We start from the raw sequence: 25848 nt of genomic DNA, 5'->3' as shown, positions 1-25848 counted from the left end.
CTAAAAAATTCTTAGCAGAGGAATCAAAAGAGTGCATTTATAGTTTTGGATTTTGAGAAGAGCAGTTCCAAAACTAAGTCTTAGATTTTCCTGCCTGATTATTTTTTCACTGACGAAGAGTAACTGCAGTTAGATGTATGCCCATTGGGATTAAAGATTCTTTTTACTCAAGGTCAAAAATATGCCAGCAATTTTCATAACTTAAAGAAATACAGGATTGTTGTTTGAAATATGAAGAAACTGGTTTATTTGTTCCAATACTTTCTGTTGAGTCATGCTACATGCTCCCTCCCATTGCTGACAATAATTTTGTCACAATTTTGCACTTCATAAAATGTACATATGCTTTATGTTTTACAGTTCTGTGATGCAAGGACATATGAATTAGTAATACTTTAGTCCTGTTAGTAGCAAAAGGCTTTGTTTAGTTTCGTCTTTATTCATCCATTCATTTTTCATATGGTTTTACTGCATTCCTATTCTGAAATCTGTAAACACGGAAGCAGTAAATTTTATGCAAGCAGAAGCACTCTGATGGCTCCAGCTCCTTTTATAGTGGTTCACTTTAAAGTAATGAACACTGTATATTTCTTACAGACCAATTAAATCAGGAAGTGGTGCATTACGGTTGAGGAGCCTGCTGGTTTCAGAGGATGTGATACATCACCAGTTGTTGAATATAAAGTATATTTGCTGCATTTTTGTGTTTGTCTTTTGAAACACCTGCTCAGACAAATGTTCAAATAATACCTTCAGGAAGTTTCTAGTGAAAAGTGCATTCAGAAACTGCAAAACATATCTTTAGAAGATCTGTATTGTCTGTTCAGTATTAGAGTTTAGGGCCCTCTATAGGGACAGGTAAGGGTTCAGGATTCTGTATCATTCTTGAGGTGGGGAGATACAAACTGCAATGTTACACGCTTAAACTTTCTCATTCTGTTATCAAGAAGCAGGGTGTCAAATCCTAGTTCCAAACAAAATTATGTAAAATATTTATTTACTTTTTATTTCCAGTATTTATTTTATTTATTTATTTCAACTTAGCCTTCTTAACTAGCGTGCTCAGTATTATAGTATGCAATTAAACATATAATACTTTCCATTCTAGTACTTACTGAAGTGGAAAAAAAAAACCCTGCAAAGTTTGAATGTTGCATTGCTGAAGTTGGGAAGTAAATGGTGGAGATGTTTGATGCTCGGTTGGGGAAATCTTGCTAGTTTAGCTGTAGCTTAGGCTGATAGCAGTTAAAGCCCAAGTTGTTGATTAATGTATGTACAAAGTACTTGTTGTGATGTCTAATTCCCACTGGACAAAAGGGTTTGCATCCCCCAAGATAATTTTTAGAAAACTCCAGAGGCTCTTTAGAATATGTTGTTATATATCAGGGTGTGTTCCTGTTAGGATATTTTGGAGTTTGGAATGTATCATATAACATGATTTTGGCTGCACTCAGCTAGTAAATGCAGACTAATTGTTCTGGTGTTGAGAATAAAATACATCTTTTCATATTCTGTATCCCTGACAGAATTAATAAATTATTATAGCCTGTGTGCTTTTCTGCAAAGCTATAGTCATCCCTTGCCTGGAGAATTTTTCTCAGTGGTTTGCTTCCTACAGCTGTGAACGAGTAGAAAGTGCTGTATGAAAATGCTTTAGTAATATAGTATGGTAATACACATCCAGTCTGATTTTATGCTGTGCGATGGAACTTCCCCATTCACATGTAAAAGCCTCTTTCTTTGTTTCTCACAATCTGTTTTCTTACCCACCTTTTTTATTTGCCTTTCCATTCTGAGGTCTGTAACTGCAGAAGAGACAGCTACAGAAAGGTAGCTGTGTCTCTGCATCAGAGACTTCTCATTCTGTCCTTCTAGAACACTTTCATCCTTTCAGATGAATTTTTCTGATACGTCAACCTGGTGCAAAAAACTTTACAGATGTTTACAGCCAGGAAGCAGTGCTATTGCTGCAACTGCTCAGGCTTTGCAAAGAAGGCTTTGTTGTATGTGTTTTCATCCTCTCCCCAAGCACTCACGGTCCACATTCCTGGAGATCAAGTCTGGCACATGTTGATGAATGCAAGTTTTATTTAGAAGCATGACCACTTGTCACCATTCAGTCTCATGTTATCAAGCAACGGCTGCTAACATTTGTTTGGCATGCAACATTTTCTGTACAGTACTCACCAGCAAAGAGAAGTGTGTCCCCTTTCCTCCCCCCGCCCAAAGCAGTGTTTGCAGGCTTTTGGAGTGGAAGTTCTTCTTTTTAATGCTGGAAAATTTCATGGTGGTGGCAGAGGACTTGCATGCTGTGAGGATGGAGGAGGACGGCAGTGTGGATTCAGATCTCCCAGACTGTAATTGTGATATCACAAGGCAGGCAGCTATTTTTGTTTGCTTTTGATTTATATGGTTCTTTCTGAAGTCTTGGCTTGCTGGGAAACTAATAGAAATATTGATATGTAGAAATCACTACCTTAGCTAGAAATTACTGGGGTTTGCTCAGTTTAAAAATAGTTGACAGTGATAACAGCATACTTTGTTTTACAGCTGCTATTTGTGGATCCCAGAATAATTTTTTGTTACTGATGCGGACTAAGTACGAGTAAAATCTCTTGGCTGTCTGAAAGAAACTGTAGACTGTTTTTACTGCTGTTTTTAAATACAAGAACATGTACACACATGAGAGAAAGCAGACTTTGCATTTGTCTGCTCACTGTTTGTGTCATCAAAGGGGCATGGCTACAAGTGAAAGGCAGAGAAGGAGAGAGGCTGTAAAGAAAGTATTTCAGACTTAACTTATCGAAGCTGGTCTGTCCTGTACATATTAATGACTGTTTTGTAACTGCATGTAATACTTGAACTCAGCCTACACCATCTTGGATTTTTTATTCAGCTTCTCTTTTTCTCTCTTCACATTATCTTTTCCAGAGGTTTTGCTGTTGTTCAGAGTTCTAGAAATTTACTCTTTGAAAGGGAAACTGTGATCTGAAGAGCAAGTATAACTGGCGGTACTAGTGTCCTGGTACTCAGTAGTACTGTACTTTGGACAATAAATCTTTTTTAATCATAAAAGATTATTTTTAAACTGATTTTTAAAAGCCTAATTTTAATAGTGTAATATTTTTCACTATTTCATAGAGTGTTTCCTGAAACTTTGTCTCCAGTTCCAAGTACATTTAAAACAAAACAAAACTTTTCTGCTTTCTACTGGCTTTGTACAGATTTAGCTAACATGCTCTCACTGACTTTTTTCATGTTGCTTTTAAAGTTTAATATTAGTAACCAGCTGTCTAAATGACTAACACAGTGGCCATGAGTTCTATATGATGCATTATGTATTTACAGGGTTGTTCCTGTTTAGGTTTAAGTGGAATCTAAGGCTGGTTAATTTAGTACTAGTTGAATTAATGGTATTTGTGCTTAATTTCAGCTCCAAGTTGTTCTCCCACTGCCTTTTCTTAATGTAAAATAGACATTTAAAAGTTTTTACTTTCTTGGGGAAACCGAGGTACAGTAATTGGAACATGGAAACCTAAACTTCATAAGTCCATTCAAATTTTCACGAGTTTTCATCAGTAAACCATAAAAACAAACAATTGAATTCTGCAGTATTTTCCTTTCTGAGAGTCATAAGTATTTGTAAAATGTAGCAAGACTGATGTGTGTGTGTTATATAAAAACAACCTTTAAAACAACCACGTCATGGGTCCAAACCTTTGATTTCAATGGGGAATCTCCATTATCAGGGAGAGGAGTTGTCTCAATTCTCTTGCAGAAACATGCATAGTGCTGCCACAAAAGCATGAAGTGATTATTAGACTAATTAACTGTTTAAACATAATCTTGTAAATGAAATCTCAAAAGGTCAAAATTACAGTTGACTAGGGATCCTACATACTTGAATGGTTTATAATTTGACCTTTGTCTCTAAGCAGAGTTTTTAGTTTCATTAGCCTTCAGGCCCTGCCATTAGCATGGAAAGATAAGATTTTGAGCTGTTACATTTTTAAAAGAGAGATATTTCTGTTGGATGCATATTATGTAATTATTTGTACACAGTCACAGTATTCAGTGAGGTGAAGAGCATAGGCATCTTGCCTGCTAAAATTCAGAAGGAAAACTCTTAGACATGATGGATTACATCTATTATTTGTTCACAGATGTTTTCAGAGTAGCTAAAGGCACAACACCGTATTGCAGTTCAGTCAAGAAAAGTAAACCCAGCATACTCCAAGAAGCACTTGTTCATTTGCTTCTATTTGTACCATGGGCAATGAACCTGTTATGTTAGACTCAGTACAAAAAAGAACAGTGTTAACAGTAAATGTAGCGAGGGGCAGGGAGTTGTCCTTTTCTTTTTTTTTTTTTCTTTTTCTTTGGTTTTTTTTTAAACTTTTGGAATTTAGGTGCAGGGAATGAATTGCAACATTTTGGTGGGAGGGCAGGTTTAGCAGTAGGTTTTGGTTTTAGTTGGAGTGTTCTTTTAGTATGTCGTGGTTTTTTTCTTTTTCTCTCTTGAGTAACTTAGGTCATTTGACTGAAAATAGCTCTATTTGGGCTGGGGTTGTTTTTTGCTCTGGCAGGGATGTACTCCCATGCAGTCTGCCTGAGGCAAACAGGGCACTTTCTAAATGACAGGCCCTTTATCAAATGTTGCAGGCAAAATGTAAATAAAATCCTGCACCAAGTTTAGGGTACTATATAGTTGCAAACAAGAAAAGCATGGTCCACAGCTTGGGCTTGCAAATGATAGAGTGACATTACTTCTACATAGGGCTGACGTGACTCGTTGTTCCCTTTCCTACTCCAGTGTGCCTGCAAAGGATCAGCAGTATCCAGCCTTGAAAATCTAAGCAGAAAATGGTCATGATTTCACTCCTCTTAATTAATATCAGAGACAGAAAAGCTGTATGTGAGTTCCAGAAGACTGATAACCAACCTTCTTGCTCACCCTATGAGCAAATTTCAGTGGGTTCAAACCCACAAAGCACTGTATGTACGATCATAGGTGACAAGGAGATGGTCCCCCAGACATTGGTTGTTCTCCTAGTACCTCTCCAAAGCTAAACATATAGCTGTGTTTCAGGATAACCTGATGATGGGGACTGGGGCAGTCTTTCAGCATGATTGTGTTCATTTCAGTCCCTTCATAGCCAGATTTTCAGGTTACGCAGATTTTTTCTAATTACCAAGATTTTTTTCAGATCACAACCCTTCAGCTGTCGGTCATGAGACTCTGGCAAGGAAGATACTGTTCTTAAGCATGTTTGGTGCTAAAGAGCCACAGTTTGGCCATCTGTGATCTAAAGAGGGGGTTAGAAAGAGGCAATAATTTGAAAGATTTAACTTTTAAGTTGACATTAAGATCTCTGCATTTCTCTTCAGTAAGAAAAGGACAGCCATATTAGACTCTTAATGGTCAGCTGCAACTGCTGCTTTAAATATGGAAACACTTGATAAATTTGCTGGTTAGTACTATGGAAAAAATATGAATTGCCCTGTTTGAATTATAGGATAGTCAGGTGACATTTTGTTTGTTTGACGAATCTGGCAATCTTGTATTTTTCAACCCAGTTTAGTCGGTCTATTGCCAGCTGCACTCATCTCTTAAAGCTTTCTGATATTGAAACACTTAAGTGGAATAGCAATAGAAACATAAAAGGGAATGTTACTCAAAATTGTTTGTATTACTACATAAAGGGGGGAAAAAAAAAAAGAAAGCTTAGAAACAATTTCAGAATCCACTAATGTATGTTATGTAACATGGGGATAGCAAAGAGGGAATTACTGACAGACATTTTTGCAATTGAAACAGTCTGAAGTAAAAAATATAAATATAGGATGAAGGTTTCATCAAATTTTCCTCACTCTCTAAGCTTAATGTTCCCTTGAATAAAAAAAAAAAAAATGCAAAACACTACTATTTAATTTTTCCTGGCCATTGCTGTTGCAGGGTCAGGGTCTCAAGAAAAATACTACATCGAAATCACCATGCAGTTACATTCCAATTTCATCTATTTAAATCTGAAGTAGTCCATTAAGACCAAGAACAACTTAAAGCAGCCCTTGGGATTCAGGAATTCTCACTAAGTTCTCAGCTGGATTTCTCTCTCTAAAACGTATTTATTCAAGGACAAGCCATCACGCTGGCACAGGTTGCCCAGAGAGGTGGTAGGTGCCCTGTCCCTGGAAACATTCAAGGCCAGGTTGGATGGGGCTTTGAGCAACCTGATCTAGTTGAAGATGTCCCTGGCCATGGCAGGGGGGTTGGACTAGATGAGCTTTAAAGGTCCCTTCCAACCCAAACCATTCTATCATATGTAGTTCAATGTTTAGAAATCACCTGAACGAAAAAGACTTGTTCACTCTACACTCCACCACCAGTACTGGTTAAATGGATAAGTTATTTGTAGTCTAAGAACTTTTGTCATCTGTTGGTCAAATACAGAACTAAATTACTTAGATTGTTTTGGGGTTTTGGTGTGCATGAGTTCATTAAAAAAAAAAAAGTTTTCCTTTCTTAACAAACATTTAACTCAACTGGTAAAGGTACAGAAGCTTTGAAAATGTTGTCTGGCATTAGCAAGCTCTTAATTTTTCTTAACCGGACCCTGTGAATGCATGACCATTTGCACATATAAGATACTTCTGTAACATAATAAAGGAAGACTTCAGAACAGAACTTGCCATCTAACTTAAGTTTCTCTGAAAACTTCCTGAAACACATGCTGTGGAAATTCTCTTTCAGTGTGTACTTATGCTGCCGTTTCTTTTTCTTTACAGGGTAAAGAAGTTGAAGGAGACCCTCGTTGCAGTGCAGCAGCTGGATAAAAACATGAGTAGCCTGAGATCTTGGCTTGCCCACATTGAGTCGGAGCTGTCCAAACCTATTGTCTATGAAACTTGTGACTCTGAGGAAATACAAAGGAAGCTAAATGAACAGCAGGTAAAATACAACACGCTTATCGGGTGCATGATGGCATGGGGAGAACCAAAGTAGAGTGTCCTTGGGCTGCCTGTACCCGACTCAATGCTGAGAGGGCATGAGGCAAAGAAGTGTTTAAATATCAAGGCAAGTGGTACTTACTGTGTCACTTATAGAGCCTTCTGCTGGCTTTGGCATCGAATCCACCAGGAGCTGATTGACCTTTCCAAGAAAGGTAAGGCACCAAGAGATGTAACCGGAACGAGTTATTGCAATTGTTTTTCCTTTGGGGTTTGTGTTTTGTGTTTGTTTGAATTGTCTGTTCCCAGAGGCAAAACTGACACCTATTAGACCTTGCAAATTTTGCACATGCTTGAAAATGACTTTTTTAGCAACCCTTCTAACTTAGTTTTATTTTGCAACTTGTTTGAGAATCACTTTGCACGCAAAGATGCATGAGCTGTACATGTGAAGTTAAAATTGGTTGGTTTATAGCACACAAAGCCTTTATGCAGTGCTAGAACCAATTTGTCAACACTGCAATGGGCAGAAAAACGTTAAGTCAACCAGTTTTTGGCATTACAACTAATGTTACTCCTAAGAAGATTTACTATATTTTCTCTTTCCTGTTCCACTTCACTGCCCAGTGCAGTTTTACCTTGAAGCATATTGCTGGGGAGGACTGTTGTTCTGTTGTGTTCCTGTTAGTTATTTATTGGCAAAAAACCCTTTCTGGTGCCTCACTGGAGATGAGTTAGATGCTGTCCTGAGTTCTTTCTGCAGAGAAGAAAGAAATGCGTGGGAAGAGGAGTGCCAGAACATTTGTGGGATAATTAATTTCTGATGTGTACAAACTGGCATTTTGCTCTTTTAAGCTGAGTGTGGGCCTGAGACTCAAGAACCTGCTCAGAGTTTTTGCTGACTCCCCAGCTGATTTGCTACATGGCTGTGCAGAATTATTTATTAATATTCTATATGTAATTTACATAGGGATAATAACTTATAACACACAGGCGTCACTAATGAGTGGTGTTTCTGAGACAATAAAGTGCTGGGCAGGGCTTAACATTGCTATCAACAAAGTAGATACCTGAGATTTTTTACTAGCATCCCTATGGAGGCGTCCCACAGTTTGTTACAACCACTTCTTATGGTACTTATTCTGGGCACAGAAACTGGTGTACTTCTGTCTTCTGCTGTGTCCTTGTGGTGATCCCAACAGAGTGACAGTGTGCAGTGATATTCTGTAGAAGTGTGAGTGGTTTAATTTGAACTCCAAAGGGGAGAAATAGAGGTGAATCTTATCCTGGGAGGATGCCATGCTTGGAAACTTGATGATGATTTGATATGATAACACTGCAAGCCATGGTTATAATAATAATTAAAAAAAACCCACCCACCTTCTGTGTATGGCAACCAGTATTTTTATCAGTCAGAGGCTATATCACTATCCACCGCATCTCAGAATGCCAGTATGTTGACCACCTTCTCAAGTATTTCATCCCTCTTTATTCTTCCGTTAGTGATCTTACATTCTTTTCCATGTTTGATCTTCCACTGAGGTCATGTTATCTTCCCTGCTCGTACTGCTACCAGTTGTTCATACACAAAATTACGTTAAAAATATCATGCTGTGAAAGAGGAGGACCAAATCCCATTTCTGTAACTCCATTATCTACTTCTTAGCATCTACTTCAGCCAAGAATCAGCTTTGCAAATTGCTGGTCTCTGTAGTGAAATTAGAGATACAACTGAAGCTGGATATCCTGGGGAAGGTAGGGTAACTTCACTGCAGTATTTTCCTAGGGTCGCAAACTGCATTTCAAGGATTACTTGTTTGTTTACTTTCTCAATCTGCTGCCACTTGAAATGTAGAAAAAGTGGTGTTCGCTTCTGGGTTGGTAAAGGAAAAAAAAGCTGTGTGGGGGTGACAGCAGTGCATAAAAGTGATGTTCCTTTGTGAACTAACCCAAAGGCTAAATGTTGTCTAATAAAATTTTTAAATATGGGAAAGAAATATAAGGCTATGGAGAAAAAACGGTGTAGACTTTGCTTGTAGAAAGGTTCTGTAGGTGAATAAAAAAAGTTTAATCCTTAAGAATCCTCAGGACCACCAACTGGGAGTTCTCACTGCTGCTCTACTCCAAAACAACAGAGAGGAGATTGTGTTACCTGAACTTGCTTAACCTCAAGTCTCATAGCTGTCTGGAGTATGTGTTTCATAGAGTATTGTATCTGTTTATAGTATCCACTCTTATATAACATTTCAGGATGGATAGAAAGAAGAATAAGCACTTGGACATCACAATGAAAGAGTGTTTTCCAGGCAAGTGAAAGGGTCAGCACTGAGGAAGAAAACATTGTGATTTTCCACTTGATGATCTCATGGAGATGTTCACAAAATAGCCTTCTGTTTCATAGATGAGAAGAGGAAATAGATTACTTCACTGAGTCCAACCTCAGTTATCACAAACAACGAAATCAAAATGCTTGATACAAGTTGAACTTGCTCCATTTCAAATTTGCTGAGGTTTTTAGATTCTACGTTTAGATCTCATTTCCTGCTGGAAGGCATTTTCAGAACATCATATTGCTAGTTGTAAGAAAAGTTCCTCTAGTTAGACTTTAAATGTACATAGACACAATATGCTGACACTATTTCCCTTTGCATGTTATAGTTTACTTCACTAGCAAAATTATAAAGAGCAGTTTATCTCTACTCATCCTCAGGCTGCCAAGTTCTTGTTCTCCTAAATAAACTTCCACACCTCTAATTGTCCTAATAGTTCTTTTCTTCATCTGAATCAGAAGTGAACATAGTATTCTAGAGGCAATCTATCACTTCTTGGTGTGGTCACATTAGTACTTCTTTGTCACTATTGGAATTATATTGTCTTGGCTTTGTTACCGTCCTTCCTGATTTTTCCATCTTAGTATTCTGATGATTCATTGGAAATGTAGGCAGGAGTTAAGCAGGGTTTTTTTCCTTGCACCGATCCAAGAGCAATAGCCAATTACTTTTGTGGCTTGTTTTAACTTGAACCTGTAGTTCAAAAGTGAAGCTGAAACATTGCTTCAAGATGAAATGTTATCATCAGTGTAGAACAAGCTGTTGCAACGAAGAAACCATCAGGAGAAGTAATACTGATCACATATAATAAGTGCTAAGACACTGTAAGTGCATTTTCTTTAGCTGTCCTGAATTTTCCTTTTCCATTTCTAATGAAAATGCTATAGAATTGGAAAGTTGCAGGAAGATGTCGTGCTTTAACCCCAGCCGGCAAGTAAGCACCATGCAGCTGCTCACTCACTCCCCTCTGGTGGGGTGGGGAAGAGAATCAGAAAGGTAAAAGTGAGAAAACTCATGGGTTGAGATAAAAACAGTTTAATAGGTAAAGCAAAAGCCGCGCATGCAAGCAAAGGAATTCATTCCCCACTTCCCATGGGCAGGCAGGTGTTCAGCCATCTCCAGGAAAGCAGGGCTCCATCACACGTAACAGTTACTTGGGAAGACAAACGTCATAACTCCAATCCTCCCCTTCCTTCTTCTTCCCCCAGCTTTCTAGGCTGAGCATGACATCATATGGTCTGGAATATCCCTTTGGTCAGTTGGGGTCAGCTGTCCCAGCTGTGTCCCCTCCCAGCTCCTTGTGCCCCCCCAGCCTGCTCACTGGCGGGGTGGGGTGAGGAGCAGCAAAGGCCTTGGCTCTGTGTAAGCACCGCTCAGCAGTAACAAAAACATCCCTGAGTTATCAACACTGTTTTCAGCACAAATCCAAATCACAGCCCCATACCAGCTACTATGAAGAAAATTAACTCTATCCCAGCAAAAACCAACATAGAAGAAAAATCTCCTCCTAGAGATGCACTGTTCAACATGTGTTGCTGGCGGTCTCCATGTCAAACGTGCCACTTTGCAGCTAGCTCATCTGGGGAAGAGTAGGTTCACAAAGGGTTCCTCCACTAAACCCTCTCAGTAGATAAGAACATATTTTCTCGTCACACTTCCCTTACTAACTTCTGCTTTACATTCTCAGTGATAATGGGAAAGGATTGGGAATAATTCCACCATTTATTGGTGATGTTGATTGAATGTATGTGAAAGATGCTCAGCTGAGGATGCAGAGCTCTGGCAGTTTGTCCCAGGTGATGGTTTGGTGTTCATAGTCCTTGGGAGAGCCGTGCATGCTGCCGCGTTCTCCCGGCCTCATTGATAACATTGCAACACCACTTGCGCAGATGCAGTCTCTTAATAGGTATTCACTGGATGGTTTTCTCCTGTTTGCAAGCTTATTAAATTTTCTTTTTAATAAATAGAAGAGAAAGGCATTTGTATTTATGCATGTTTTGCAGTTTCTCTTAAGAATTAATTTCTTCACCTACAGGAACTTCAGAGGGACATAGAGAAACACAGCACTGGAGTGGCATCTGTTCTCAATTTGTGTGAAGTGCTGCTTCATGACTGTGATGCTTGTGCCACGGAAGCAGAGTGTGACTCTATCCAGCAGGCTACACGCAATCTGGACAGAAGGTGGAGGAACATTTGTGCAATGTCAATGGAAAGGCGGCTTAAGTAAGTCTAAAATGCCTACAAATTAGTATTTCCTTCTACAGGCACAAATACAGGATGGGATGTATGTTTATAGGGTGGCAGTACTGAAGAAAAGGGTGTGGGGGTCAGAAAAAGTTCATACACTGGATAAAAGCCAATAGCTGTTATGCTGCGGGGAAAAAAAGAGATTTTGGGTTGCGTTTGTATGTGCCTTTATGCAAGGTACAGAGATCAATTATCAAATCTTGCTCACAAGGCCTTTGATGGAATGATGTCTCATTTCCCACGCTTCATAGAAATGGTGAGAGAGAAACTAGAGAAAGCTTAGATTATAGCAGTGACTCCAAGGGATTTAGAAAACATGACCTAAAAGGGAGAGTTGCAACACTTAAGTTTACCCTAGAACTGCTGAGACTGATAGGGAAACTAGTTATCAAATGGGTGGAATGTTATTCCGGGTGTTAGGGTTTTCATGCACTTCATGTTCCTCAGAAGTTTCTCTTACATCTGATTTTGTTCATTTGGAAGAATTTTAGGACTGAACACTCATCTGTAATTTCCTCGTCTGCCCACCGTAGCTTTGTGGAGCAAGTGTGGGCCGCCCATAGCCCCGGTGCTTCTTGGCTGTGGTCTGGTTTACTGCACATGCTCAGACCGTCTGTGCGCTGCATGCCCATGATATCCAGAAGATGCATTGTTTTCTATTCCCAGCTAGGATAACATGAGTGATTTTGATAGCCATTATGATGTAGGTTAGATTGCGCCAATGCTATGTACTCTGTGCTGACCGGTAATAAGATATGTTTAACTGTTTGAACTCCTGTATTTATGAAGATCTTTTCTGTATCTTTTAAAGTCATGAATCTGATTTCTGTGATGTTTACATATCAAGAGCTCTAGGTGAAGTTTATGACTTTTCAAAATGTTGAATTGAACTTTATATGATCTTTGGTTTTGTGGTATATTCTTAAGGTATTTAGTAAAGGTTTTCTTTATTTTATGCAAAAAAAAGTTGCTTTTAAGTTGTGCTGCTCTATATCCACAGATTGCTATCTTTAAGTAATTTTATACTATTGCAGTGGTAATTCTTGTATAGTATATATATAAAAATACAGCTTCTGAGTTCTGTCTTTGGCACAGTCTGTCTTGAAATTATACAGGCTTTTCATACTTTTGTGTCCAGCAAATTAACTCAGAAGTATTTTAAGTTAATGTGGAACAATGCATTGAACTCTATTTTACTTTTTTGCAATGTACACATTATGCTATTAGTAGATTTGTACCAGTAAGTTAACTGAGCTATCAGTATTTAGGATCTTTATTGTACTAGAAACAGTTACTCATATTAAAAAGCAACTTTCCAGATGTCAAACTTCAGGTTAAACAACATATCATCAACAAAGCATAAATTCTGCATGGATCAGGTCCATATCAGACCTGTGTATCTAAGATTTGGGAAAGATGTATTCTGTATGTAGAACCAGACAAAGTTCTGCTGTAATACAACTTGTCCCAAAAAAGATCTTGTTATTTTAAATCAAGTGGTGTTGAAGTTCATGGGATTTTATAGTCTCAGTCTTAAGCCAATTTGATCTCAGGATCAAGAGTCAGCCACTATTTTTACATATTCAATTGAAGTCAAATTGTTTTTTTTTAAACTTTGGAATAACTTCTAACTTTTGTGTTCTTTAAATAAAAACATGTTTACAGTGTATATTGAGAGATAGCATTTTACCACTTGTTGGTGAATGCAAAAAAAAAGTGTTCATGTCCCTTTGCAACGCAGAATATTGACTGAGATCTTTAAAATATATGCTGCAACATCTTCACCATTCTGTAAGAAAAAGTTCTGTAGTTGAAGGTAGTGTGGAATTTCTAATCTCTAAAATACTGGCGTAGGTACCTACACAGGGACTGTATTTCAGAAGTTATTTAGCATGTGCTCAGATTCCAAAATTAGATGCATTAAAAAAAATTGCCGTCATCTTATTCTAGCTCAGTCTGGAATGAGCCAGCCTTCCCTGTGGTTTGTTTATCAGTCTGGCTGTCTGAGTTAGATTAAAGAGCTGGTTATTGTCTGGTGCAGTGCTAGTTTGCAGTTGTAGATGATTAGTTAAGGTTCTGTAGGTTAGCTGGCCTTCAGTCTGAGCATTTCCTAATTTTCCATTATCTATTGCAGAATTGAAGAGACATGGCGGCTATGGCAAAAGGTTTTGGATGACTACTCTAGATTTGAAGACTGGCTGAAAATCTCTGAGAGGATAGCTGCTTTCCCAAGCTCCTCTGGTGTGCTTTACACGGTTGCTAAGGAAGAACTGAAGAAATTTGAGGTGATTTATAATAGTTGAAATTTAATATCTACTGATCACATTACAGTTGCCAGCTGGTGTTCTTCCTTCCCATGCACAAGTCACTCAGCAGAGACACACTGTATTAATATAGTGGAGTTGATGATTTTGTAGCTGCCTTCAGTGGCAGACTTCTAGGATGAAAAAACAGTGGAAGGTGGCAACTGAAAATGCTAATAAATCAATCCACTCTCTCTTGCTGTCTGATCACCAAAGTTAGATTTCTCACCTTTTTCATTTCTGCAACTTTTTAATATGCCCAGTCAGTAGGTGCTCCAGAGAGTTCATAAATCTCCCTTCACCAAGTATCTCTTCAAATGCATGCTGCATGTTTTAGGTTTTGCTTTGATTTTATCCCTCCTCTTCTTTCTGTAACTCTCTGAAACCAGCCTTCTGAACTCTTTTCCTGTTTCACGTAAGGTACAATATCCCCATTTTTAGATCCTTATTCCTGAAATTCATGTTTGTGCAAGTATTGTTATATGTCCACATGGTGTCCCCCGTGACTTAAAAGTTAAGTGCATGCTTCAAGACTGACAAGCTGTCACTTCAGTCAATGCTTAAGAGCTTGTTACGTAACTCCATTCTGGCTATTACAATGTGGTGGCTTGTCTTATAATTACAATGGAGTGTATACCCATGCATAAAGCACATACACACGTGTCGTATGGCTAGTCACAGCTGAAAATCTTTTGCTTGGTTTCATATTTGCAAGGAGTACATCAAGATGAGAGAGAAAAATAATTCTGAAGAAAGAGAACAAATTGTTTAGGCAATTCTGTAAACAGTCAGATGCTGACAAGTATTTGCTGTGAAGAAGAAATGCAAATTTTAAATACCTTCTAAGACAAGTTAATACTTTTTAGTTTAACAATCAATTCAAAACCATAAACTGTGAAGTTCTGGTTCAAGTTTTATAACTGACATTCGCATTTCTGAATGTACTGGCCAGGTTTTGTTGTTAAACACTGCCAGACTTCTTTATGGTGAGGTAGGTTGCCATAGTATAAAAGTGTTTGCTTCCTGGACACAAGTACTCTGTCTCAGACCTCCTTTCCATTGTCCCTTTATTCAGTGATCAGGATCTAAACCTCTTATTTGGCAAGTCTCTGTATGAGAAATAGTACCAAAAATATCTTGGCTGTCTTTGATTTTTACAGCTCATCTGACTTTGCCCAATGTCTGTTTCATTGAACCTCAGCCTTGATGGTGACCTTCCCTCTCCTGCAGACTTGTGGAATTTTTACTGTCTACACAGTGTCAGCAGGAACTAGCTGTGAAGAGAACGGTTTAGTAGCCTCTCCAGAAGCCTGCTTTCCTTGCAGTTTGGTTCCTTCTCTTTTTTTCTTCTTTTTTTTTCTGAGCATCTGCTTCTACACCTACCAAAAAGCAGGAACGCAAGTGACAAAAGTTGTGGTGTTCAAATTCAGCAGAATTCAGCAACTTCGCTGTGAAGTCAGTATAAAGTCAGCCAGGTTTCTGCTTTAACTAGACTTTTTTTTCCAATTTTATTTTCCCCTCCATATCTGCAGTTGAATTTAAAAAAAAAAAACCAGCCCAGCAGACTATGTAAGAACCTTTCAGTTCCTGAGCACAGAGGTCAGAGACAGCTCTCGCTGATTTCACTGTACAAAAGCCAACTCCTTCCTTTCCAGCAGTTTATGGAGCAATGAAAAGAGGTTATAGGAAGGAATGCAACAGATGAATTCTTGTGTAGCTGAGCTGAAAAAATGGAAGACAAATACACAGCTGTTCTTTTGCTGGACAAGGCTTGGTAACAGGTGAAACAACAACTGCACACTTTTAGATTTCATGGTCCTAGTAAATATAGTCAGATTTGAGCCTCTGATATGAGAATTGCCTCCTTGTGCAATTTTAAGTGACTCAGTTCTGAGCATTTCACTCCAGTTGCAAGAACATTTGCTCCTTTTTGGTTGTCCCCTACCCAATTTGATGGCCATTTAATGAAAGGAATAGTTACATTGAGAGGATTCTATGGACTTTTATAATTTTTCTTTTTTCAAACCAGTGTCTTTACTTTTGTCTCTGGTATTACAGCAGAAATGTGCTTATTTCATTTTTAGCTTTGATTGGTACAATATGAAGAGTATAGATTGTTTATGCAGAAATCTCATGTGTTAGCTGATTTTAATTAAAATTTCTGTACAGAAGTATATTAGCTATCACAATTCTCCAGTCCTTAGTAAGGGTGATGTTTTGGGAGAGATTGACTGTTTATTTGCATTGTGAGCACTATCAGAGAGCAAGTTTGTAGAACTACAATGGGACTCACAACCTACTTGTATTCAAAAGAGAGCTGGTGTAGTATATGTTTTTAAGTCTTCCTTTGATCGCTTTTCTCTTTCTGTGACAACATAAAAATGAGGGTTTTTTTAATTTTTTTTTTTTTAATTTTTTTTATTCTTGAAGGGTTTAATTCCCTCAGCTTCTTACAAGGTGCTTTCTCCACCTTGCTTTGTGATTGCTAGTCACAACATGAAACTCATGGGGAAAGTCACCTACTGTTTCTGCTCCCCAGCTGGGTGACTGAGGCTTTTGTAACAGTAGAAGAAGCACTGAAAGTACATGGTGCAGACACTTGCCCAGCCATAAGTTGGTATGGATGTTCACAAAATTTTCTTTCCTTGAAAATTTTAAGTCAAAACTTACTTGTATACCACTATACAGAACATAAGATGATTCCTTCAGTACCATTATTTACTATTTTTGGTAAAACACAGAATAAACAATTGCTCAAATCTTTTCAATGTTTGCACTTCAGCAAATTCAGTGTGTGTAAGGAAATCTGATGAAGCCACAGGAATCTTGGACTTCTGTTCATCATTTAAAAAAAAATAAAAAAGTTTCATATTCATTGTTTGTGTTTCTGTTCTCAAATACAAAGGCATATGATTGAATAGAAGTTGAGTCTAATTTTTTTGTGCTGATTTTGCTATTGTAACAAGTATTCATGTTGCAATGTCTTATTCAGTGAACTATGTCAGTTTTGTAAAATTTTTTCTTTTTTTATTGCTCATTGTAATCAGAAGGCAGCCTCTCAATAAGATAGCCCTCGGGAGATGTCCGCATCCGTAGTGAAATCTATCAGCTAACACAGGTCAAAGTGTAGAATTAGGGTCAAAATAAAGGGAGACACTTATATATGTATCCTGATTTCAATAATTAAAAAACTGATGGTGTCTTTTGTTCGTATTGCTTTAGGCCTTCCAGAGACAAGTGCACGAAACTCTGACTCAGCTGGAACTGATCAATAAACAGTATCGCCGCCTGGCCCGAGAGAACCGCACTGACTCTGACTGCAGCCTCAAGCAGATGGTTCATGAGGGGAACCAGAGATGGGACAACTTACAAAAGAGAGTTACCTCCATCTTGCGCAGGCTAAAAGTATTTTTTTCCATTTTTAAGCCCTTCAGTTTTACTACTGTACCTATGAATCAGGGGTAGTCCAGAAGTTTCCCGTTTAAGGCATTTGCACGGTGTTTTTCAGGGGATTTCTACCTTTGGAAGAGGAGGGAGCTTATCAGCTCACTTTGTCTGAGGTAACCAAGGCATGAAGCCTGTAGGGAAATGCTTGGAGACCTCAAACACCACCTCCTTCATAGAAGATAACCTCATAAGTCAGCTAATTGCAGCTGTAGATGATATTACTGAAAAGGGAACTGTCAAAAGCATGTACGAAACGAAAGAAGGGGTACTGAGTTTAGGTTTGAAGGGCATGGAAGCCATTTCTTTGGAGAACCAATATTGCTGGGGGGGGTTGGGTTGTTTGGTCATTTCATGCCACTCCATTTTCCACCCCCCAGCATTTTATTGGCCAGCGTGAGGAGTTTGAGACAGCGCGTGATAGCATCCTGGTATGGCTAACAGAGATGGACCTGCAGCTGACCAACATTGAGCATTTCTCAGACTGTGATGTCCAAGCAAAGATAAAGCAACTCAAGGTAAAGAATGATTGAATGGTAAGAGGAGGAGGGATGAGAGAAGAGATAAAACCATTCATGGTGGGAAAAGAATTTAAGAAACATTATACAAAAATGCAGCCTGATACAGTCACGTATTTGCAGGCTGAGAATTCAACCTCAGAAGTTATGGGCTATGCCAGGTTTCAATACGTACTTTTCTGTCTGAGCAGAAGATCTTTGTGCTGCAAAAAATTTTGAAAAAACCCAAGTGTGATAGTCTCCATTCCCTAATCAAAAGAGGAAATGTCAATAAAAATTATTAATGTCAAGTCTCCATTGCCGCCTAAGAATTACTACATTTGTCAACCATTTCTGCACCAGAAACATCATTATCTGGAGAGAAAAATATCAAATGTCATGTTATGCAAAATTCCAGTGTGTTAGCTTTAGCATCTGTGTTCATTCTAGACATTTGGTCATGGGCATGGCTTGTTTAGAGAAGAGCTTTCTTTCCAAATACAACAAGTGAGGAATGAGATGGTAAACCATGAAGTATCACTGTTTTTGGCTAGAAAGGCTGTGGAATGCTAAATTTAATTGCTCATTGTTGCTCATGCCAGTATATTTGGAATGATCCCCATTTGTTACCCACACCATACTTGCTGAAAAACTCAAAGACTTGCATCCTTAATAACTTAGGTGGTTGTGATGTTGATTTCATTGATAAAGCATGGGATTTTCTTTTATACAGGCTTTCCAGCAAGAAATTTCACTGAACAACAACAAAATTGAGCAGATAATTGTGCAGGGTGAGCAACTCATTGAGAAAAGTGAGCCCATGGATGCAGCTGTCATTGAAGAAGAATTAGATGAGCTGCGTCGTTACTGTCAAGAGGTTTTTGGACGTGTGGAACGCTATCACAAGAAACTCATCCACCTTCCTGTGTGTATACTTACATACTGTCATGGTTTAACCCTAGCTGGCAACTAAGCACCGCACAGCTGCTCACTCACTCCTCCCCACCACCCCAGTGGGATGGAGAGGAGAATCAGAAAAGAAAAAAAAGTAAAACTTGTGGGTTGAGATAAGAACAGTTAATAATTGAAATAAAATATTATAATAATAATTAATAATTGCAATGAAAAGGAAGATAACAAAAAAAGAGACTAATAAATCTCCAGAAAAACAAGTGATGCACAATGCAATTGCTCCCCACCCACTGACCGATGCCCAGCCAGTGCCTGAACAATGATTGGCACCTACTGGCCAACTCCCCCCAGTTTATATACTGAGCATGATGTCCCATGGTGTGGAATATCCCTTTGGCTAGTTTGGGTCAGCTGTCCTGGCCATGCTCCCTCCCAGCTTCTTGTGCCCCTCCTCACTGGCAGAGCATGGGAGACTGAAAAAGCCTTGACTTAGGATAAGCGCTACTTAGCAACAACTAAAACATCAGTGTGTTACCAACTTTATTCTCATACTAAATCCAAAACACAGCACTGTACCAGCTACTAGGAAGAAAATTAACTCCATCCCAGCTGAAATGAGGACACATACATACATATTTGTTTGGTTTCTTGCCATTTTACAAGTGTGAGAATGAGGAGAGAGAAAGCTGTTGAAATGAACTAACACAAACTTCTGTAACTTTCCAAAAATCCTGTGGTTTAATTTTGTTACAACCCTGACCATCTGCCTCCCTTCATCATATGCTATTTATGTCCTGTTCACAGAGCAAACTCACCAGATCTGGAATTTTTGTAAATCATCATGAAAATCCATGCAAATTGGAGATTTATGAAACTTTATTAATGGGGGTAGCAGTGTGGTACTGGTAATAAGAACATCTCCCTCCTCTGTCAGATAGTATTATTGGCAGCTTATTGAGTTGTCTAAAAAACAATGATAAAATTATTGTCCCCATCAGAAGAGACAGAAATTTGTCTCCAGTACTGAACACATAGCTGAATAAGTGAGAGCAAAATGATTTTTTGCAGCTCAAGTCCTACTGAGGGAAAGGAACAAAATCCAGAGTTTTCAGAATATGAAAGAATATAATGAGAGCAGTGGTCATGATAAAGGTCACTTATGCTTCCTATGACTTGATTCCAGAGTTTTCTTTAACTTGATGTCTCCATTGCAGTGGTATCAGTAAGAAGTCTGGAGATGATCGCTTGACGTGAGACTTTGTGGTGCCTTAAGTAATTAAAATAGGCTAGCATTATGAACTTTTTTGTTGCTTTGGGTTTTTAGTGCACCTTAAAATAATGAAGGGGAATGCAGAAGAATGCAAAATGGAAACCCCATCAGTGTGACTGTTGCCTTATGCTGCTTTATTTCACTGACCCAGGCTGACCATGCAGAGCCTCTGCACGTTTCATTGATTGGTTCTGTTTGCATTATGCTTCTAGCTGACAGATGACGAACACGACCTCTCTGACAGGGAGGTGGATCTGGATGAATCAGCAGATCTCTCTGACATACACTGGCATGACAAATCTGCGGACAGCGTTCTCTCCCCGCACCCCTCTTCCAACCTTTCGCTGCCTCTTTCCCAGCCGGTGAGAAGCGAGCGATCAGGGCGAGATACCCCTGCAAGCGTGGACTCCATTCCCCTGGAGTGGGATCATGACTACGACCTAAGCAGAGACCTGGAGACAGCCGTTTCACAGGCACTGCACTCTGAGGAAGAAGACGGAGGACAGGAGAAGGACTTCTACCTGAGAGGAGCAGCTGGTATAGCAGGTATGGTAGCAATTGTGTGTCCGGTTTTCTCCTAATAAAAAGAAGCAAATGTTACATTTGCGATCGCTTGGCCAAGATGGTCATGGAAAGGTATTTTAAATAGCCCCTGAAGATTTTAAATAGCTTTGCCTAAGTGATCCCAGTGGCCTTCTGACCTTAGACACAGCAATGGAGATTCCTGGATGACTACAGCCTTGGAAAATTGCAAAGGCATATATGATATGACAGGGAATTGGCTGTGTGTCTATGCTTGTGGCCCGCCAGATGGGATATGTCATCTCTAACAGCAATGCGTCATAAGTTATTCTAACTAGAAGAAATTATACTGGATATGGCAAGAAGTGCAGACAAACTGATGAAGAAATGCTGTGGGAGAGATCCGCACACAAAATCATCAAGTGCTTAAGTAAACCTCAACTCAGTCCTTACCCAGGGAAGACTCCAGCAACTGAGTGTTTAGCCTGAGGTGGGAACTTGGGTCTTGCTCTCCAGTGAAGTTGGAAATCCTTTCTAAGTGTGTGTGCTTTGCATAATAAATCTTATTGAGTGAAAGTGCCCAAATAGAGCCAGTTGTGGGGGAAGACATACTGGTATATTATACTCTGATCTTGTGGCTGTCTTTTGCTTCCCAGGTCATTGCTCTGAAAAGAGTCAGGTTTGCCTGGATATTAAGAGACTTTGTAGCAGGCTCCCTGTATTTCAGTCTTCATCTTTCTTCCTTCTCCAGAAAGGATGTTTGCTATTGGAACCGTTTATATGTTCCATCCCATGAAAAGGACTCCTGCTGTAAGGAGACAGCCATTGCCGAGCTGTCAATTTAGACTGTGCTTTTATTTTTTCAGATGTAGAGATCCCTGAAACTCTTGAGGCCTATGTAACACTCACAGAAAACGCACTCAAAAATATCTCTGGTAGGCATCAAAAAAGACTAAGCATAGCCACATGCAAATACCACAGTGCGCAAACATAGCTTCTTCCTCTTCTCTTAGCATCTGCTATACTTTTCACAACTTACAAGATAAAGATTTCTTACATGGCAGCATTGGCATGTTAATGTAGAAGTATCTTGCTTTACTACTGCGCTTAAAGGTATTATTAGTGCATGGATAAAACAATGATGTTTGAAGTATTGGCCCTCCCACCTCAGCTAACTAGACTAAACTGATCAGTAGGTTACCCTGACTGGTCTTTATTCTCTCGAGTCCCTCAACAGGACTTAATACTTTGTTACGTCACTGAGAGAAGAGTGGTTTCGACAAAGATTAAGGTAGAAGGAAAAGATACAGAGCAAAACCTAATTGTTCGGGTTTGCACTTATTTTTTTAACAGAGCCACAGCTTAGATTATTACCTAGATATAAACTTTTAGGTTAGTTGTTGTTTCATGTAATAACAATACCAAGGTGAGATACTGTAGTCCAGTGTCTTTATTTTAGTCTTTTAGATTGGAAGATGAATTTTTTTTCATGTAGCATTTTTACACAACATTAAAACTACTGTTTCATTTGTTAGATGATTCTCTTGGAGGGATTAGATGCACTTACAAATACCTTCTCTCATGATTTCACAGTTTTTTCTCTTTTGAAATAATGACTTCGTTGCATATTTGAAATACGAAATCTTTAAAATCTCAGCATCTGTGGCACAGACCTCAGTTTCACTGTCCATTTTTATTTTTCCCCAAATCAGTGAAATAATATTATGATTGATTAAGAGTATAAATAATAGCAGTACTTATAGAAAAATGTGTCTGTTTTCTGACCTGTGAGTATTTTGAAAGTAGAGAGGGAAAAGAAATACTGAACACTGTTCTGTCCATTTGGGGTGAGGCAGTGTTTTGTATGAAAAAAGATTAACCATCCAAGAGGCTCCATTTTCTGTAATTAGGTGGACAGAAGGCTCCCCTTCTCTATGCATGTTTTTAATTGTGTCTTTATGAATAAATTCAAACTACCTTTGTAAACAGATGGAAATCAGTCACAGTGATAGAATATGGATAAGGGGGATCTCATGTGGTCCTCTAGGCTGCAGCCTGCTTCGGATTAGAATTGGCTGTAGCTAATTCATATCACAGAATTCAGCTGACCTCTACAAGGAAAATACAAGTTAGTCCCGCTTCAAAAATGTTGGTATGAGTTCCAAACGGCTTGGTTGAATAATACCATCTTGCTGATATATTAAGCATAATTTTTGTCAAATGCCTAATTGGGAAATTACTATAAATTTTGCTGCTTAGTGTGGTTGCCTAAATCAGTCATGGACTACTTGCTGTGGGCCTTCAAGACGTCCAGTCATCTATGGACCTTGAGAATATAAGCACAACAGTATCGCTTAGTGTTTGTATACCGCTTTTAATCTTCAAAATTGTATACAGATAGGATCCTTTCGTGTAGATCAAAATTCCGCTATTTTTTGATGGAGAGAAGTAATACAAAGAGAAATGAGGAGAAATCAAATTTTAACACAGATTTGGATGAGGAGTTTGGGATAGAAGGTTTTATTTGAGAGTGTCTGTGAAAGGGAGCAAGGAGTTCTCCAAAATCAGTGAGGTTAGAGCATGCTTTGCCAAGAACTTTGCCCTTCGGAGAGGTGAGGAATTCTCTGAGGCAAAAAGGCACTTCAGAATAGTTTACAAACCTGCTTTAAACTGTGGACTCTCTGATAGTATGCTTATGGCAAGCATGTTCCTTGGTATGGTCATCTGTCCTCTGAAGGTCGCTAACATCCTCTAACGTAACTAGTTACCAGTTTGCTTTGATATTATACCACTCATACCGCTGCAGTCACTTTTCTCCTTTACTGTCTAATCTAGATAGTATTCCTGATATTTATTCTGCCAGGGCAAAAGATTAAAAAACAACTTTGGGAAAACTTGAGTGACAGTCACTTTTTTTGGTTTTGGTACAGGAGAACCTGGTGCCCTGGAAGCACATATCCGACAGCTGGACAAGGCCTTAGACACCAGTCGTTTCCAAATACAGCAAACAGAAAACATCATCCGCAGCAAAACACCTACTGGACCAGAGCTGGATTCCAGTTACAAAGGATATGTGCGTGTATTTTGGACAAGTCGAATCAGCGCTCCAAGCTTAGCTTTGCTATTGAAAGAAATATAGCTGTTTCAACAAAGCCATTAGATATTACTGTTCCTCAGACTTACTCACTCATATGGTTGCTACCCTTAAACACATGCTATTGTTGTTTATGTTATTAGTGTGTTTACAATAGCATAAGATTACAGGAACATGACTCTAAGGAATTTATTTTCCTATTACATTTTTGCAGATGTCCAAAAGTAGTTTCTCACATGTGTTTTTATCCATCTAATGATGATATCCTTGTTTAAAATTCCTCTGCTTTTAAAAGCAGGTTTTATAGTTTCATGCACAGTATTCATCTTGCTGATGATTTATAAACATGCATCATGTAAGCAAGGTTGCTTATATGGAATCCATGATTAAAAAGCTTTCTCAGAGAGGTTTTCTGGAAGAAAAATCTCTCCCTAATTCATTCAAATAATTTTATTACTGACAGAATTAAAAGATTAGCTGCTTGGATGCATAGTAATATTTCACATTTAGAACAAATGACACCTAAACCATCCAGCACGATTTGGCACAGTGGCACTGAGTTATTTCTATTTAATCTGAACTTATGTTTTAAGCCTTATTGTCTCCATATAAATTTCTTTCATAGTGTCAGGACAGATTGTTAAAGTAATAGATTTTTATCTTCACACTTAGACTTGCTTTTGGAAAATTCTGGAGGTTGCATTGTAATTTGTATTTTCCATGCAATTAGTCCTGTACAGTGTGTATTGAGAGGGGATTTTGTGTTTGTTAACACAGATGAAGCTACTAGGGGAGTGCAGTGGAAGCATAGACACAGTAAAAAGGCTTGGATATAAACTGAAAGAGGAAGAAGAAAAATTATCTGGACTTATTAACCTGAACAGTACTGAAACACAAACAGCTGGTAAGTAACATTTAGTTCTTTGATGGAAAGCAGTTATGAAAAGTAACAAACATACAAAATTTTTCTGAATAAATACTTGGAATTATTTACTGACATACATATTTACATGACTCTTTCTGTTACCATGTTCTGTTTAACATCTCTTATTAGGAATAGTAAGGAAAAGTAAATATTCCTTGTATATGCCCTATAAAGAGGTTAGGCACACAAGTGCATTTGAAGAACCCCTTCATATTATGAGACACAACCCTAAGCCATTCTGAACCTCACTGTGGATCCAATGCATTTTTGTTGAATGTTTTCTGATGAAAAAAGATTGCTTATATTGCTGTACAAAACACATAAGTCACCATTCATTTCTTCTAATATTAGCTTTCACTTTTAATATTATCCATCTACAGTACAGAAATCTATATTCATAGAGTAGAAGTATTCACCTGACTAATTTTAAACATCAGCTGTAGAACAGGAGGTATGGCATTGTAAAAACATGGATTTGTTCCAGAGACTGTAAAGGCAATGTCTCCATTCTTAGCTTGGCAAGATATGCTACCCATGCAGTTGATTTTATTTTGATTTTTTTTTTTTAAGTTGATGGAATGATACAACTTGTCCTTCTGCCATAGTATTTCAAGATAACTAACAAGAAGAAATAGCCTCTAATTTATGTCTTTTTAGCGCAGGTATTTATCCAATGCATCAGCAGTAGCTTAGGCAAATGTAGTGAGGTGTGAGTGTTAAACTGCAGTAGGTACAAATACCAATGAAAATAATAATAAATATGTGACTAGTGAGACATATTCAGATTCCTTGTCCAGTTTGCATTTATGCTAATTTATGATGTCTTTATACCAGCATAACCTGTTTGAGAGAGCTGCATGTATCAACTTAATTCTGTTCATAGAAGGCTGACAATAGAAAGTGGTAACATTGCCTGCTGCCTGGAATCATCCAGATTCTTCATTTTTTCTGTCCAACATCACATTCTTCAATCTAACTTAGTTTTCAGTGTGGTGTTTCGTGGGCTAGTGTTTTGGGGGGTTTATGGAGCATTTTTTTGTCCTGCACAGGATTCAACTGATGCAATTGTGTGTGGCTGGTGGTTTTTTGCTTTTGTTGAATTTCGTGTTTATCATTCCAGGTGTAATTGACCGTTGGGAATTAATTCAGGCTCAGGCTCTAAGCAAGGAGCTGAGGATGAAGCAAAACCTTCAGCAATGGCAACAGTTTAACTCTGACCTTAATAGCATTTGGGCTTGGCTGGGAGAAACTGAAGAGGAACTGGAGACACTCCGCCGCCTTGATCTCAGCACTGACATACAAACTATTGAGCTCAGAATTAAAAAACTGAAAGTGAGTTTTATTTCTCTTTTCCAT

General features: G+C 38.5%; 1 protein-coding gene across 3 annotated transcripts in view; it reads left to right on the top strand.

The window, feature by feature from the left end:
* Window positions 1–25848, top strand: part of SYNE1 (spectrin repeat containing nuclear envelope protein 1) — a 321099-nt gene that overhangs the window by 280912 nt on the left and 14339 nt on the right. Inside the window, exons 1-12 of one of the 3 annotated variants that reach the window (XM_069787037.1) lie at window positions 2244–2376; window positions 6787–6949; window positions 11314–11501; window positions 13660–13810; window positions 17051–17233; window positions 17653–17790; window positions 18503–18694; window positions 20164–20497; window positions 21340–21408; window positions 23404–23546; window positions 24345–24471; window positions 25613–25824. In XM_069787037.1, coding sequence (XP_069643138.1) covers window positions 2270–2376; window positions 6787–6949; window positions 11314–11501; window positions 13660–13810; window positions 17051–17233; window positions 17653–17790; window positions 18503–18694; window positions 20164–20497; window positions 21340–21408; window positions 23404–23546; window positions 24345–24471; window positions 25613–25824 — 2007 coding nt within the window. In that variant the 5' untranslated portion in view covers window positions 2244–2269. Of the gene's footprint in view, window positions 1–2243; window positions 2377–6786; window positions 6950–11313; window positions 11502–13659; window positions 13811–17050; window positions 17234–17652; window positions 17791–18502; window positions 18695–20163; window positions 20498–21339; window positions 21409–23403; window positions 23547–24344; window positions 24472–25612; window positions 25825–25848 lie in introns of those variants that run through there. The other 2 variants (XM_069787039.1, XM_069787038.1) reach the window with 2 other exon arrangements.

The sequence above is a fragment of the Haliaeetus albicilla genome, chromosome 7 (genome assembly GCF_947461875.1).
Source record: "Haliaeetus albicilla chromosome 7, bHalAlb1.1, whole genome shotgun sequence".
In the NCBI taxonomy this organism is placed as follows: Eukaryota; Metazoa; Chordata; class Aves; order Accipitriformes; family Accipitridae; genus Haliaeetus; species Haliaeetus albicilla.
Note: the sequence above shows the minus strand (reverse complement) of the source record. Positions and strands in the feature narration are given on the sequence as shown.